The 14,583-nt window shown below is 56.8% G+C and overlaps 1 protein-coding gene across 2 annotated transcripts; it reads left to right on the forward strand.

Moving 5' to 3' along the window:
- Window positions 1-789: 789 nt before the first annotated feature.
- PSMG3 (proteasome assembly chaperone 3) lies at window positions 790-3,792 on the forward strand. Of its 2 annotated transcripts, none has more exons than XM_032259859.1 (3): window positions 790-897; window positions 1,548-1,772; window positions 3,265-3,792. In XM_032259859.1, exons 2-3 carry the CDS (start codon window positions 1,557-1,559, stop codon window positions 3,415-3,417), a joined length of 369 nt encoding a protein of 122 aa, XP_032115750.1. In that variant the 5' UTR covers window positions 790-897; window positions 1,548-1,556; the 3' UTR covers window positions 3,418-3,792. The 2 variants fall into 2 exon arrangements, with proteins under 2 accessions (XP_032115750.1, XP_032115749.1); XM_032259858.1 differs by having other exon boundaries at window positions 806-897; window positions 1,536-1,772.
- Window positions 3,793-14,583: the final 10,791 nt, after the last annotated feature.

Here is a 14,583-nt window from a genome sequence, read left to right on the forward strand (position 1 = left end):
TTCCGGTAATATAACAGAAAATACAGCCTTGACATGGCTGTCAGGAAACGACAGACAGGCCGCTGAGGGTGGGGTTCTGAAGGGGTTTGACCCCGTGAGGAAGGCTCTGGAGGCTCCAGTCACTCTCAGCCACTGTGAAAGATGCCCGACCCTGCCAATAAAACTTCCAGCTTGGAGAAACTGAGGCTGAGCAGTAGGGGGTATGGGGGTCCCTGGAGGAACCAGAACCCATCCTGCTTCAGGGTGGGGCTGGTCCCCCTCTTGGCCTTTGCTGGGGCTTCGTGTCACGGAGCAGTGACTGAGGGTCGGTGTTCGAAGCCCACCACAGGCTGCCAGCTGCCCAGGCGTGGCCAAGCTCTCCGCACCTGCACGCGTCTGTAAAACGTGGATGAAACGCTTCTACTGAACCGGGTGGCTGAAATCAAACGAGTTATGGGTATAAAGCGCTTAAAACGATGTCTGGTACACACTCGGTGCCAAATAAGCGTTCGCTGTGGTGACTACAATGCCTCCAGCCCAAAGCCGAAGGTCGAAAAGGGCCGGGCTCCCAGCGCAGGGGGTTCCCTTGCGCTACGCTTCGGGGGGGTCCTGGACACAGACACGGCGGACAGAGCTCTCACCAGCGAGGGCCCCGAAGGTCTGCAGCTGAAGGCCCGGGGACAAAGATGGTCGCAACACCCTTTCCTGAAAAGAACGGGGTCCCGCGCTAAGGCGCCCCCAAGCACTCCCGGCAGCGCGGAACCCGAGCAGCTCAGGAGCCCGGGAGCCCCACGTCCCGGGGACCGGAAACGCCGCGGCCCTTACTTCCGGAAGGTGGACAGAACCTGCGAATGGGGGCGGGCCAGCGTCGCTCACGCAGAGCCGTTTCCGAGCGCGACGCCTGCTTGGTGGGAGCAGGTACTGCCGAGTCTTCCCGGGCAGTTGCGTCCTGCGGTAGCGCTGCTGGTCTTGGCCCCGCGTGTCATGGGGGTCCCCGACCCGCGGTTGTAGGGCCAGGGCGGCGGTGGCGGGGCCTAGGGGCAGGAAGCCACTGCCCGGCCTGGCAGTGTGAACGTGCAAGTCGATCCGCTAACCCAGGAAGCCCCTGGCACGGTCTGTGCGGGCGGTCCCGCTCCAGCCTGGGTTTTATTTTTTAGTGACAGATTCTCGCTCTGTCGCCCAGGTTGGAGTGCTGTGGTGTGATCACGGCTCACTGCAGCCTCGACCTCCCAGGCTGAAGTGATCATCCCGCCTCAGCCTCCTGATTAACTGGGACCACAGGCGCGCGGGGCTGATTTTTAAATTTTTTTGTAATTTTTTTTTGGTAGAGATGGAGGTCTCACTATGTTGGCCAGGCTGGTCTTGAACTCCTGGCCTCAAGCTGTCCTCCTGCCCCGGCCTCCGAAAGTGCTGGGATGACAGGCATGAGCCACCGCGCCTTGCCTCTCCTTTTGAATGGACCTTCTTCCATTTCTGTTTCAATGCCCGGTGCTTCATATCTGTACATAATCCGTTTGATTAACTCTTTTTTTTCTCCTGTTTAACCTAAATCAAAGCTGCCATTAAAGAGCCCCGCAATGGAAGATACGCCGTTGGTGATATCAAAACAGAAGACGGAGATGGTGTGTGGAGTCCCCACCCAGGTGGTGTGCACGGCCTTCAGTAGTCACATCCTGGTGGTGGTGACCCAGTTTGGGAAGATGGGTACCCTGGTCTCCCTGGAGCCCAGCAGCGTGGCCAATGACATCAGCAAACCTGTGCTCACCACAAAAGTCCTTCTGGGGCAGGATGAGGTAAAGTGGATTGGCCGGGAACTGTGGCTCACACCTGTAACCCTAGCACTTTCAGAGGCCTTGGTGGGCAGATCGCTTGAGGCCAGGAGTTTGAGACCAGCCTGGGCAACACAACAATGCACACAGAAGTCTCTACAAAAAAACAAGTGCCTACAAAAAATGAGAGAGAGAGGCTGGGCGCAGTGGCTCACACCTGTAATCAGAGCACTTTGGGAGTCTGAGGTGGGCAGATCACTGGAGATCAGGAGTTCTAAACCAGCCTGGCCAACATGATGAAATCTCATTTCTACTAAAAATTAGCTGGGTGTGGTGGCACATGCCTGTAATCTCAGCTACTTCAGAGGCTAAGGCACAAGAATCGCTTGAACCCAAGAGGCAGAGGTTGCAGTGAGCCAAGATCATGCCACTGCATCCCAGCCTGGGAAACAGATGGAGACTCTGTCTCAAAAAAAAAAAAAAAAGAAAAAGAAAAGAAAAAAATTAGTTGGGCATAGTGGTGAGTGCCTTTGGTCCCAGCTGCTTGGGAGGCTGAGGTGGGAGGATCACTTGAGCCCTGGAGGTTGAGGCTGTAGTGAGCCATGATTGTGCCACTGCACTCCAGCCTGGATGACAGAGCAAGAGTCTGCCTCTGAAAATACTAATAATAGGTTGGGTGCAGTAGCTCACGCCTATAATCCCAGCACTTTGGGAGGCCGAGGCAGGTGGATCACGAGGTCAAGAGATGGTGGCACGCACCTGTAGTCCCAGCTACTCAGGAGGCTGAGGCAGGAGAATTGCTTGAACCCAGGAGGCGGAGGTTGCTGTGAGCCGAGATCGCGCCATTGCACTCCAGCCTAGGTAACGAGCGAAACTCCATCTCAAAATAATAGTAATAAAGTTGTCAGGAAGGGACCCCCAGGGAGGAGGAAACAGCCCTTCATTGGCTGTGATTTGTTGTTAAGGATATGGGGCATCTGACAGACAAAGCCCCGTACAGCAACAGCATTTTCCGGGCACTCGTGGGTCTCAAGGCACCCTGCTTGTCCTCGGTGGATGCTTTGTCCAGTCTGCAGGCATTTTATCCAGCAGACAAGCAGAGGTACCAATTTTGTCATTCAGGCCGCCTCCCCTGCCATGATTCATTATGTGAGCAGGTGGCTGGCTGTGCCCTGCCCTGCTCTGCTCTGCAAAGATCACATGTGAGATTCGTCAGCACTTGCCTCCACAGGCTTGTCTTTCCTGGGTTCTTTTAGATGAGAGTCAGCCAGAAGAGACAGGGCTGCAAAGGCGCGGAGAGAATGAACAGAATAACGCGTCCTTAGCAGTGTGTTCCTGACTGGAGTGTTCTGAGTGCTGCCTGTACTCTGAGTCACTGTGGCATGGACTTAACATGGTGGTGGTTAATGGTGGTATGGGAGGCCTATCTGGGTTCCTGAGGGATACTTTATGAAAGCATTGAGGAAAAGACCAGGCTTCTTGCAGTTAAAATGTTTTCTTCTCCCTCCTTTCACAGCCTCTCATCCACGTCTTTGCAAAGAACCTGGTAGCGTTTGTGTCTCAAGAAGCTGGAAACAAAGCAGTCCTCCTCGCTGTGGCCATGAAAGACAAAAGCATGGAGGGGGTGAAGGCGCTGAGGGAGGTGATCCGGGTGTGCCAGGTGTGGTGACCTGGAGGCAGCTGCCCCTCACTGCTCAGCAGGACACGTGAGGACCCAGACACCCTCTCAGGGACTCAAGTCTTGCCTCCCTTCCCGGTGGAGGGAGGAACTTTGTCTGGCACTAGCTCTTGGAGCCAGGAAAAATATTTGTGTCTCAGGCAGACTTTTACTCTGGTTACTAAGATTATCTGTGCATGGGGGTAGAGGTGGAGCATGGAGCATGTCCCAAGGGAGTTGTGAATGGATCTCACTGGGACCTGAGTCGTTGCTTGTGTTTGAGAATTGGAGGAATGAGCCAGCAGGCCTGGCTTATGGCTCCCTGTGTGCAGGATCAATTTTAGGAGAAAATTTCTTTTTTATTAAAAGCAAATGTGTATCCCAGAATACTTCCCCATCCTCCTTAACAATGGCAAGACCCCACAGTGGCACAGCATGAGTTCAGTTTCATGTTCTTCACAGGGAAGGAAAACTTGTTGGGTGAAAACGCAGAGGAATGTCATTCCCGGCCACTGCCTGGATCGCAGGCGTGGGCCTGTACGTGCTGTCACCCTGCTCCTCCTCCCCTGACTTCTCTGAGCCCGCTGGGAAGCTGGTGGCTGTCAGCGGACATTTCTATCTTTCTGTGTGTGCCTGTTCCTGTGCGGCAGCTGGGGACAGACGCTGGCCTCTGAATCCTGAATGGCAAGAGTGGAGGGACACTTCTGTCAAAGGAGCCTCGTGTGCAGAGATCAGGAGGGAGGAGCGAGGCAGGGCGGTGCAGGGCACTGGGGTGGGTCGCCAGAGGTAGGCAGCTGGGTTGTGGCTGAACATGACCTCCCTGTGGGGAAGGCAGGGGTCCTGCTGTGCTGAGGCCACAAGACTTAGTCTTTCGGGAAGCAGTGTTCACAAGGGTTGGCAGAGCCCAGGGCCAGGAATTGGCTTCAGGATGGCATTTACGCCTCTGACAAGTGGCAGCCTGGGCTTTCCCTCCACCTGCTGCCAGGGAAGCTTTACTGATCATGCCCAAGTTGGAATTTCTGAAGCTGGAAGTCGAAGATTTGGACCACTCGACTGGCAGTCTCGTGAAAAACAGGCAACTGGAGAGTTGAGGTGGGTGACAGGATCCAGAGGCAGAAACCAGGCAACACTCTGGAGCAGAGTGAGCGCCCCGCCTGGCCTTCCAGAGAATCGGGGGGTTTACTAAGTCTTAGCTACCTGTGAAGAAACACCTTAGGGGCATAGGGTGTTTGTGGAATTAGAAAGGAATATTTTCTTTATTCCTTTTTATTTTTTTCAATAGAGGCTGGTCTCACTGTTGCCCAGGCTGGTCTTGAACTCCTGGCCTCAAGTGATCCTGTTGCCTCAGACTCCAAAAGTGCTGGGATCACAGGCATGTGCCCTATTTCTTCCCTTTTTTTTTTTTTCTTTTTTAATTGTTATGCCTATTATCCTATTCTAAACCCCTGCTGCTTTTTTTTTTTTTTCTTTTTTTTGAGACAGAGTCTCTTTCTGTTGCCCAGGCTGGAGCGCAGTAGTGCAATCTCGGCTCACTGCAACCTCCGCCTCCCAGGTTCAAGTAAGTCTAAGCTTCCCGAGTGGCTGGGACTACAGGCGTGCGCCACCACCTTTGGCTGATTTTTTGTATTTTTTAGAAGAGAGGGCGTTTTACCATGTTGGTCAGGCTGGTCTTGAACTCCTGACCTCAAATGATCTGCCTGCCACAGCCTCCCAAAGTGTTGGGATTACAGGTGTGAGCCACCATGCCCAGCCTAACCCCTGCTCATTTCTAATAGCTTCTGAAGTCCTGCGATTTTCTTTTTTTTCTTCTTTTTTTTTTTTTTTTGAGATAGGGTCTCATTCTATCAACCTGGCTGGAGCACAGTGGAGCAATCTCAGCTCACTACAGCCTTGACTCCCAGGTTCAAGCGATCCTCCCATGCTCAGCCAAGCAACCTGAGTAGCTGGGACTACAGGTGCATGCCTCATTCCTGAAGTGCCTAAGTTTTGTGTTTTTACTAGAGATGAGGGTCTCACTATGTTGCCCAGACTGGTCTCAAACTCCTAGACTCAAGCGATCCTCCTACCTCAGCTTCCCAAAATGCTGGGATTACAGGCATGAGCCATGACACCTGGCCAATTTTCTCGATATTAGAAACCCTCGAGGACAGGTGATGGGAAGGACCATTTCAGACTGCTGGTCCGATTTAAAAGGAGTTTGGAAGGTGAGTTTGCTAAAGATGGGACAGAAGGAAACTGACTCTTCAGGGGCTCACTTCTTTAGCAAGGGCTGCGGAATGCCCAGTGCCATGCTGCCTGCTGGGTCACCCACAGCCGTGGTCCCTGCCCCTGTGGGTTCACAGCCTGGTTGGCTATCAGACAACCTTAGCATGAGAAGAGAGCAGCAGAGTCCCATGTAGGGATCCTGGCAGATTTCCTGGAGGAGGTGCTGCCCCCATCATCTACATGCAGCAGGGACCCAGGGTATACTGAGGCAAACCCAGCCCTGGTAGATAGGACTCTCGGGCAGGCATGCGTCAGGTCTGCCAGCCCCTCATGAAATCCTACATTGAATCCCACTTGGTGTCTGCCTCCTGGGGGGCCTGAACCCACAATTTTAAGGGCCATAAAAGAGTGGATGGAAGGAAAAAGGAAGGGCCATCTGCACATGAGTAAAGCCCCAGTGGGTAGCAGGTGTGTCAGGACAGGTGCAGGGACTCAGGATCACTGCCAAAGGAAGGGGACCTGGGGCGGGGGTGGAGTAGGGGGACCAGCTCACCAAGGGCTCAGCCTTGAACCAGAGGCCAGGGCATGATGTCAGCAGATTAATAGAGTGGGTGCCTGGGCAGAAGCCTTGCCCTTTGGTATTAGCCTGTAATTACTCACACTTGTCTAAAAGTCAGATGTTTTTGCTGGGTGTGGTGGCTCATGCCCCAAATCTCAGCTACTTGGAAGGCTGAGACAGGGAGGGTGGCTTGAGCCTGGGAGTTTGAGCCCAGCCTGGGCAATGAAGCAAGACCCCATGTTAATACATACTTGCCTGTCTCTACAAATAAAAACCCGACAGTTTTGTTGAAGAGCTGCAGCTTCACTTATTTAACCAGTGGGGACACAGTGTGGACAGCGCTCCAATATGAGTCCGGATGCAGCTCTGCGGCTTGCGCCTCCTGACCTGTCCCTTAGCGGTAATGATGGACTGCTGGCCGTGGGATTGCCCTTACCACCAGGGCCACCCATTCAGGCCTCGCCCCATGAGTGGTCCCCTGCATTTTCCATACACAGAAGCAGGCACAGAGAGGCCGCACCCCAAGGTGGAGAAGCCGGAATCACCCCTGCGGGGTACCCTGGAGCCCCTGTACCCCAGTCACGGGCCCCGTGGTTCTCCTTCATGGCTTCCTTTTTTATTTTTGAAACAGTCTCACTCTGTCGCCCAGGCTGGAGTTCAGTGGCTCAATCTCAGCTCACTGCAACCTCTGCCTTCCTGGTTCAAGCGATTCTCCTGCCTCAACCTCTCGAGTAGCTGAGATTACAGGCACATATCACGACAGGGTTTCACCACGTTGTTCAGGCTGGTCTCGAACTCCTGACCTCAGGTGATCTGCCCACCTCAGCCTCCCAAAGTGCTGGGATCACAGGCGTGAGCCACTGTGCTGGCAATGGCTTCCTTTTCTTTCACGCAGCAACTGCACCAGGAAAATTGTTCTCACCAAAGCCAAGGTCGTTTGCCTCCAAGGGTGCCCAGTCTAGTGTGGCACTCTTGTTTTCGGGAGAGCATTGGCTCCTGAGAGCCAGGCCCGGGAGGCCTGTCCCATCTAATTGAGTCCTTGTGACCACTCTTCAAAGGTAGTCTGTGAAGGCCAGGCGTGGTAGCTCACACCTATAATCCCAGAACTTTGGGAGGTCGAGGTGGGCGGATCATCTGAGGTCAGGAGTTCGAGATCAGCCTGGCCAACATGGAGAAATCCCATCTGTACTAAAAATACAAAAAGTTAGCCAGGCGTGGAGGCAGGTGCTAAAAATACAAAAAGTTAGCCAGGCGTGGAGGCAGGTGCCTGTGATCCCAGTACTTTGGAAGTCCAAGGCAGGCCGATTGCTTGAGCCAGGAGTTCAAAACCAACCTGGGCAACATGGGGAAACCCCATCTCTGTATTTAAAAAAGCATATAAAGACAAAAATGAATTTCATAAAAAATAATAAAGTAGGCTGTGGAGAAACTAAGGCTCTGGAGGGGTGGGCACATTGCCTGGAGGCTCCTGGGATGTCCACACGGCTCTGCCCCGTGTCCTGTGCAGGGTCCCGAAGCCAGCCGCCTTGAAGATGGTGCTGAAACAGGCATGTGATTGAGAATGGGCTCCCAGCGCCCTCCTGAGGTCCTTCACAGCCACCTGGCAGCCATTAGCAACACGGACCGAGGCGAAGCGCCTTCGCCATCCGGCCAACTTCTCTGCTGTAAATCAGATGGCAGCAACTGTGGAAGGGCCCTGGCCCTCTGCTTTCTGAGGCCTGCTCCCAGCCTCATAACTCAGGAGCCACCCCTGCTCCAGTGAGGAGCTCTCTGGCCATCATCGCAGGCACAGCCTTCTGCTGTGGGGATTGCTGCTCCTTTAGGAGTACGAGCTGCCAGTGGCATTTACCCGCAATCCAGCTGTAATCACAGCTCCCAGAAACTCACGGCCCACTGTTAGTAATGAACACGGGGCCTATGGCAGCCACTGCAGCTGAGACAGTGGACAGTGTTCACTCCAAAGCAATACACTTGCACCAGCACGGTGCAGCTTCCAGCACTGTTTTCTGCTTGGCTGCAAGGGAACCTCCCCAAGTCTCCCCACCACCCCCTTTTCCGAAGTGGATGTGGTGACCTTGGAGGCCAAAAAGAGCCAATGAGAGGACTGTTCTTGGCTCTTGTTTCACGTGGCTTCTCCAGGGTGTTGACGAGCCCTGGTCCATGTGGACTGATGATGACAAATGACCCATGAAGGGGGACAGCAGCACGCGGGGACCAGCAGACTGAGCTGGCCTCGGTTATCTTGTTGAGCATCTGGGAATGCAATTGGAACAGGAGCCGTGGGTAAGTGACTGGAATGAGGGCCTGACCAAAAGGAATGAAACCAGAGAGACCAGAATGGTGGGGAAAAGAACTGCACAGGGGCACTCTGCCACTTTGGTTTTATACTTTGGCATCACAGCGAGAAAAATGACAAACCCTGCCTTGGGTGTAGTGAAGGGTGACTCGAGCAGCGAGTGAGGATGTGTAGATTCCCTAACAACTGTGAGAAGACTGAAAGCGCTGGAGCTCTGGGGATTCAGAGTCATTTTCAGAAATAAGGCCAAGCGCATGGCTCACGGCTGTTATCCCAACACTTTGGGAGGCTGAGGTGGGAGGACGGCCTGAGCCAGAGGCAGAGGTTGCAGTGAACCCAGATCACATTGTTAATAGCTGTGGCCAGGCAGCTGTGAAGGACCTCGGGAGGGTACTGGGAGCCCACTCTCAAGTACACGCTAGTTTCAGCACCGCCTTCAAGGCAGGTGGCCTGGGACCCTGCATATGACATGGAGCAGAGCCACATGAACACCCCAGCCTGGGCAACAAAGCGAGACTCTGTCTCCAAAAGAAAAAGCAAATAAGAAAGAAGCACACATCTTTTGATGAAGGATGTTTTGATAAAGACTCTGCTCTCATGGGCCCCAGAACACTCCAAGGTAGGCAGCACGATGCCGTCAGCCCCAGGACCTGCAGACGCGAAGCTGGGCTCTGAGTTGCTGGCTGGGAAGGTGGTTGCCAGCCGAACCCACGCCGGCTGAGGAGGGCAGAGGTCAGCTGCCCCTGTCTAGGCATGATTTGTGACACAGGAAGGAGAGAGCACTGGAGAAATCCTGGGGTCTGGAAGGAAAGGTGGGGGAGGGAGGGAGGGGTCTCCAAGAAAAGGGAAGCCGGCAGCGCTGTTTCTAAGCAGAATTCTACGGAACTTGCAGCCAGGACTCAGGGCACACACCTGCTCTGCCTGTCCAACTTCACCCCGACCACCCAGGATGGGAAGCATTGTGGAGGCTACTTTGCAGGTGGGAAGATCGAGGCCCAGGGCCATGCTGCGACGTCCCCCCACCCAAGGTTCAGCCCAGGAAGGTAGAACAAACCCCAATTCCAGCCCCATGTCCCACTAGCCAGGGGCCTGCAGCTCCTGACTTAGCTCCCCCATCAAACAGGGGTTTGTCCTGCCCCACCGGGTGGGAGGCCTGAGCTGCCAGGCCCACGGGAGCTCGTGCGTGCATCTCATGTTCCAGTCCGCCCGGGTAGCAGGCGTACATGGGGAGGGGCAGAGCTTGACAGTGATCTGTGTCCCGACACCCTCAGGCTCCTGGATGAGGCTTTTCAGGGGTGAGGGGGCCAAAGAAGGGAAGGGGGAGGCAGGGCCTGCGTCACGTGTGAAGGGGCATCAGGACCCCAGCCCATGCACGGTCCCATGTCTGAAATCCACCTGACAGGGAGATTGGTCCAGGCTCTCATACCTGCTGGGACAACAGGAGGCAGGGGTGGCACGCGGACAGACGTGGGTCCCAGAATTCGGGCAGAGGGGAAGGTAGAGGGTGTGGTCCATGCCAGCTGCACCCAGGCAGGTAGAGCCAGCTGGGTGGGGTGGGGGTGGGGCTGGGAGGAGTACCTGGGTCTGTGGAGAGGCTAGAGCTCAGGAGCAATCGTCTCACAGGGACCCAGGCTGCCCCGCTGCTGTGAGGAGGGGGCAGTGGAGGCCGGGGACCTCGCTTCAGGGCCACAAGCCCAGAGAGCTGCCGCCAACTGGCCTGACAGGCTGAGCACTACTGGAAGGTAAGCTGCATGGGTGTGGAAGTGCAAGCGTGTGTGTGTACATGGGGTGTGGGGTCCAGGCTGAGCCCCTGCACTTCAATGGGGTGGGAGGCTCCTGAAAAAAAAAAACTCATACCTTGAAATTTTAAGAATCACAGTCTCCCCACCCCTGAGCCCCACCTCTGGCTCCAGATGTGGGGGTGTCCAGGCCAGACCAGCATCCCCAACCCTGGCTCCAGATGAAAGGGTGCCCCCAACCTGTCTACACCCAGTGCTGGCAGCTCCCCCAGGCGAAGGCAAGTACAGGCAGGCCCTGGTGACTCTCTGGGGAAGGGGCAACAGGGACGGGAGCAGGGAGGCGGGGGCTGGGCCCGGGAGGACAGGGCGGAAGACCTACTGCAGGAAGAAAGCAGAGTCCTCAGGATGGGGTCCTCAGGGTCTGGGGCTGACGGGCTCAGGCAGGCAAAATTGCTTGAGGGTCAGAAGCTGAGGCAGGGGCCCTCCATGCTGCACCTAGCTGCCAGGTCACCAGGCCAGCTGAGACAATGGAGCTGAGTCCCAGGGCCTGGCCAGGCTGGCTCTCCCATGCAGCAGCCTGCATCCCTAGAAGAGCAGGTGACAGGAGGCCAACCTGAGGCCTCAGCCCAGCCGCCCTGACCTGCCGCACAGCTTTCGCTAGTGGAGACAGGCGCAGGCTGGCACAGGCTCTGCCTCAGGTCACAGACACCGTGCATAGCCAGAGCCGGCCCCAGCTCTTGGTATTGCCCAGGGCCTGCTCCCCGCAGCTGTAGGAGCCATTCCCCAGCCCTAGTGAGAAGGGGTATGTGGACCCCCAGGAGGCCACACTGTCTGCCCGCCCCACTCGGCTCTCCGGAGGGCATGCCCATGGACAGGAGCCAGGGGAATCCCAGAACCAAAGGAGGAGGTGGACATGGCACCCAGGTCCCCGGCATGGCGGGTGGCTGCCAGGCCTTCCAGGATCATGCTGGAGGGAAGAGCGGCCCCTCTATGTGACTCCATGGCCTGAGCACCAGGGCCTGGCCAACAGGGAGACCTGTCCCTGTCACCCCCTGCTCTCACCCCAGGGCTGCTGCCTTGGTGAATTGCTGGCCAGGGCCCCCAGGGGAGGATGGGGTGGGGTGGGCCTGGGAAGTTGGGTGTCAGGGATGTGTGCCCACTGGTCACCTCATCCCCCTGGGGTGTAGCTTGGCCTGGGACACTAAATGAGCTAATTCTGAGGACATGACTCCCGGGTGCCCCAAATTCCACCCAGCAGCAAAGGAGGCAGGGGGTACAGCACACCCTGGGTCTGCAGAGAGGTGGGTGGGCAGGGGGTCGGGGTGGGCACCAGCAGGGCAGCCAGCCTGGAACTGGGCAGCAGTGCATGGGCCTGAAGCCAGGCTTCTCACGAGGACAGGAGGCAGCTGTGCCAGGACCAGGATGTGGGACTGGCTGGGCGGCTTCTCAGCTCCAGGCACCTGGACACAGTGAACAGGGGTCAGAGGGCCCTGACGCCCAGATCTGGGCAGGCAGGTCTGTCCTGCGATGGGCTTGGTCAGCGTCCAGCCCCCGCCAAGAAAATCAGGCCCAGCCAACTCTGCCGCCTCTTGTGACTGGGCGCAGGCAGTGACACCAGCACCGGCTGTGGCCTCGATCAGCCTTTGAGCCCCAGGAGCAGGTGACAGAGTGGTCAACCTCCCAACTGCCCCACCCTGGGGACTAGGCCCCCTAAAAACTCCCTGTGGGACTTGGAGCCAGGATCCTCCCTGGGGAGGAGGGAGGGAACTGGCTACTCCATCAGATCCTTTCCCACCCAGGGTGTACCTCAGCGTGCCCAGAATGGGCCGGGCCTGGGCAGGGCAGGTGACGGAGGTGAGGGCTGCAGTGCAGGGCTCTGAGAGCCTTGGAACCCACTGGGGAGACCCTGGAGCTGCTCACAGACACTGGCAGGGCCAGAACCAGCTGAGAGCCAGAGAGGTGAGGGCGTTTCAGGAATGGGAGGACTCACATGGCCGGGCAGGTGGTCACTGGGTAGGGGAGAGAGGGAAGCCAGTGGCCATTCAGCATGGTGTGCACAAGTCATGGGTCTCACTGCGTCCACTCAGCACCCTCTCAGGGCAGGCATCTCTGCTCCCATGTTCCAGGTAGGGACATGGAGGCTAAGGTGTGCACACGGGGGAATGGCTGGACTGGAGTTCACACCCAAGAGCCCTGAGTGTTCACTTTGCTGAATGATCGGGCACGGTGGGTAGGGATTTGGTAGAAACCCTGGTAGTCCCTGGGTCTGCCTGGATGTTGGGACAAAAGAGGCAGATGTGATGGAGACAGAGCCAGGTGGGAGAGACAGCAGGGGTGGGGACAAATGCAGGCTGGGTGGGGTGGGTGGGCAGATGATGGAGACAGAGCTGGGGTGGGATAGCTGGGGCAGGGCCAGAGGCAGGCCAGGTGGGGAGGGTGGCCCAGAAGATGGACGGGCAGGCCAGCAGTGATCAAATCCTGCTTTGGCCAGGACTTGGAGCAAATCCACTTTACAGATGAAAAAACAGGCCCAGAGAGGCAAAGGCGCCTGCCAAGGTTGCCAAGGCCATGGGCAAGACAAAGGGCCAAGGGCTGAGGCTGCTTCTGAGAGTGGCATGCTCAGAAAGCTGTGAAGGAAGGCTGGGTGGAGATGGCAGAGGCCTCCTCTCTTTTCAGAGCCTTGCGTTTATAAAAGGCCTTCAAGGCCCAGTGCTGGGGAGAAGGGATACAGCCAAAGCTGCCAGATGAGGCAAAGTCATTACCTCGAATGTGCAAGAGGACCTGGAGTTCTGGGCTTAGGGGCCAGAGCCCAGGCTTTTGGGACAGTTTCCTAAAGGCACTAGCTGAACAAGAACATGCCAGAGTAGGACGGCTATGAGAAAAACCCAGAGGCAATGCTGGACCTGCCTTCCACCATCAGGGCAGGAGGCATCCCTGACTAAAGAGGGCTTCTAAGGGTCAGGGACCCTCAGGGGCCATGAACCAGCTCAGGCTGACACCAAAGACCCTTCACCCATACTCCCCACTGGCACAGCTGTGGGCTGAGGAGATCAGCAGGCCTCCCTGGCCTTGTGAGAATGCCCCACCTCTTCCCACCGAGGATCTGCCTCTGGAGGAAAGCAGAGCTTTGGACTTCCCTCAATCTGTGTCCGGGGCCCAGACCCTGAGCCTCCCCGAAGCTGGAGCCCTTCTGGAAGCCTGGCCCTGGGGGCTCCAGGACATCCAGAGATGTCCTGCTGACATCTAACCACAGTGCTTCCTGCCATCCACTCAGCCATTCCCACCGCCAGCCAAGGGAGGGGCCTGAAGCTTCATCCTGTGCTCGGGGCTGGAAGCAAATCAAGCAGGGACTATGGCCTCAGTTTCCCTGCCTGTAGCATGAGCCACCTGGATGAGGTGAATCCTGGTCCCTTCCAGCGCTGTGCACACCCAGGCAACAAAGTTTCACCCTTCAAAGCCCCCAGCCAACATCACTTCGTAATTGTCTGTGATGGTGATCCCAACACCCACAGCCAGAGGGCGACATCTGCACGAGCTGAGCCGTCTGCCTAGGACTCTGCAGGGAAGGTAGGGGGGCAGGGGGAGAGTACCTGCAGCTGCAGCTGGAATGCAGCCAAATGGAAGTTGGTGACCGCCTTCCAGCATCCCTGCCTGGCCAAAGGGAGACCTTAGCCCACAGGACCACCGCGTCAGCAGGACAGACACCCCCTACCCCCATGTCCCAAGCATGGACAGGGCACGGCTCCAGGCTCTGGTAGCTCCCGCCAAGAGAGGGCCAGCAGCAAACACAGACAGGTGCACAGGGATAGCACACGAGTGAGGAGGGTGCTGGGACAGCTGGGACTTTTTCTAAAGGTGACGCCTGAGGCTACAGGACAGAGTCACCCAGGAGCAGGTTTGCCTGCTCCAGAAGGTCCTGGCCTAGGGAGCAGGCACGCTCTGGGAGGGCTGAGCCAGGGTGTGCGCTTGGTGGCTTTGGGCCAGGCAGGCGCTGATGGGGAGGTCCAGCAAGGCAGGCCTGAGAGCTGGGCACGACTTCCTGAGCTTGTCCCCCACCTGGGAGGCTCCCTGGAAGGACAGTGTGGGTGGAGGGGTTGGGGAGAGCAGCCAGGGTGTCCCAGGTACTGATGGGCCTCAGCCTGGGCCCCTCGTGGATCCCTGGAGGATGTTGGATACAGTGATGTGCCCCTTGTTCCCATCTCTAAAAGGGAAACAGGCCAGGGACAGTGGCTCACGCCTATAATCCCAGCACTTTGGGAGGCCATAGCAGGCGGATCACCTGAGGTCGGTAGTTCGAGACCACCCTGGCCAACATGGTGAAACTCCATCTCTATTAAAAATTCAAAAGTTAGGCAGGTGTGGTGGTGGCTGCATGTAGT

Source organism: Sapajus apella, unplaced genomic scaffold (genome assembly GCF_009761245.1).
Source record: "Sapajus apella isolate SASKATOON/1434 unplaced genomic scaffold, GSC_monkey_1.0 scaffold112, whole genome shotgun sequence".
NCBI lineage: Eukaryota > Metazoa > Chordata > Mammalia > Primates > Cebidae > Sapajus > Sapajus apella.

Bases quoted from the DNA above. Each gene is read 5' to 3' on its own strand.
- PSMG3 (XM_032259859.1), top strand. From the start codon at position 1,557: ATGGAAGATACGCCGTTGGTGATATCAAAACAGAAGACGGAGATGGTG. The intron at 1,773-3,264 runs GTAAAGTGGATT...CTCCTTTCACAG, and splicing joins TCCTTCTGGGGCAGGATGAG to CCTCTCATCCACGTCTTTGC.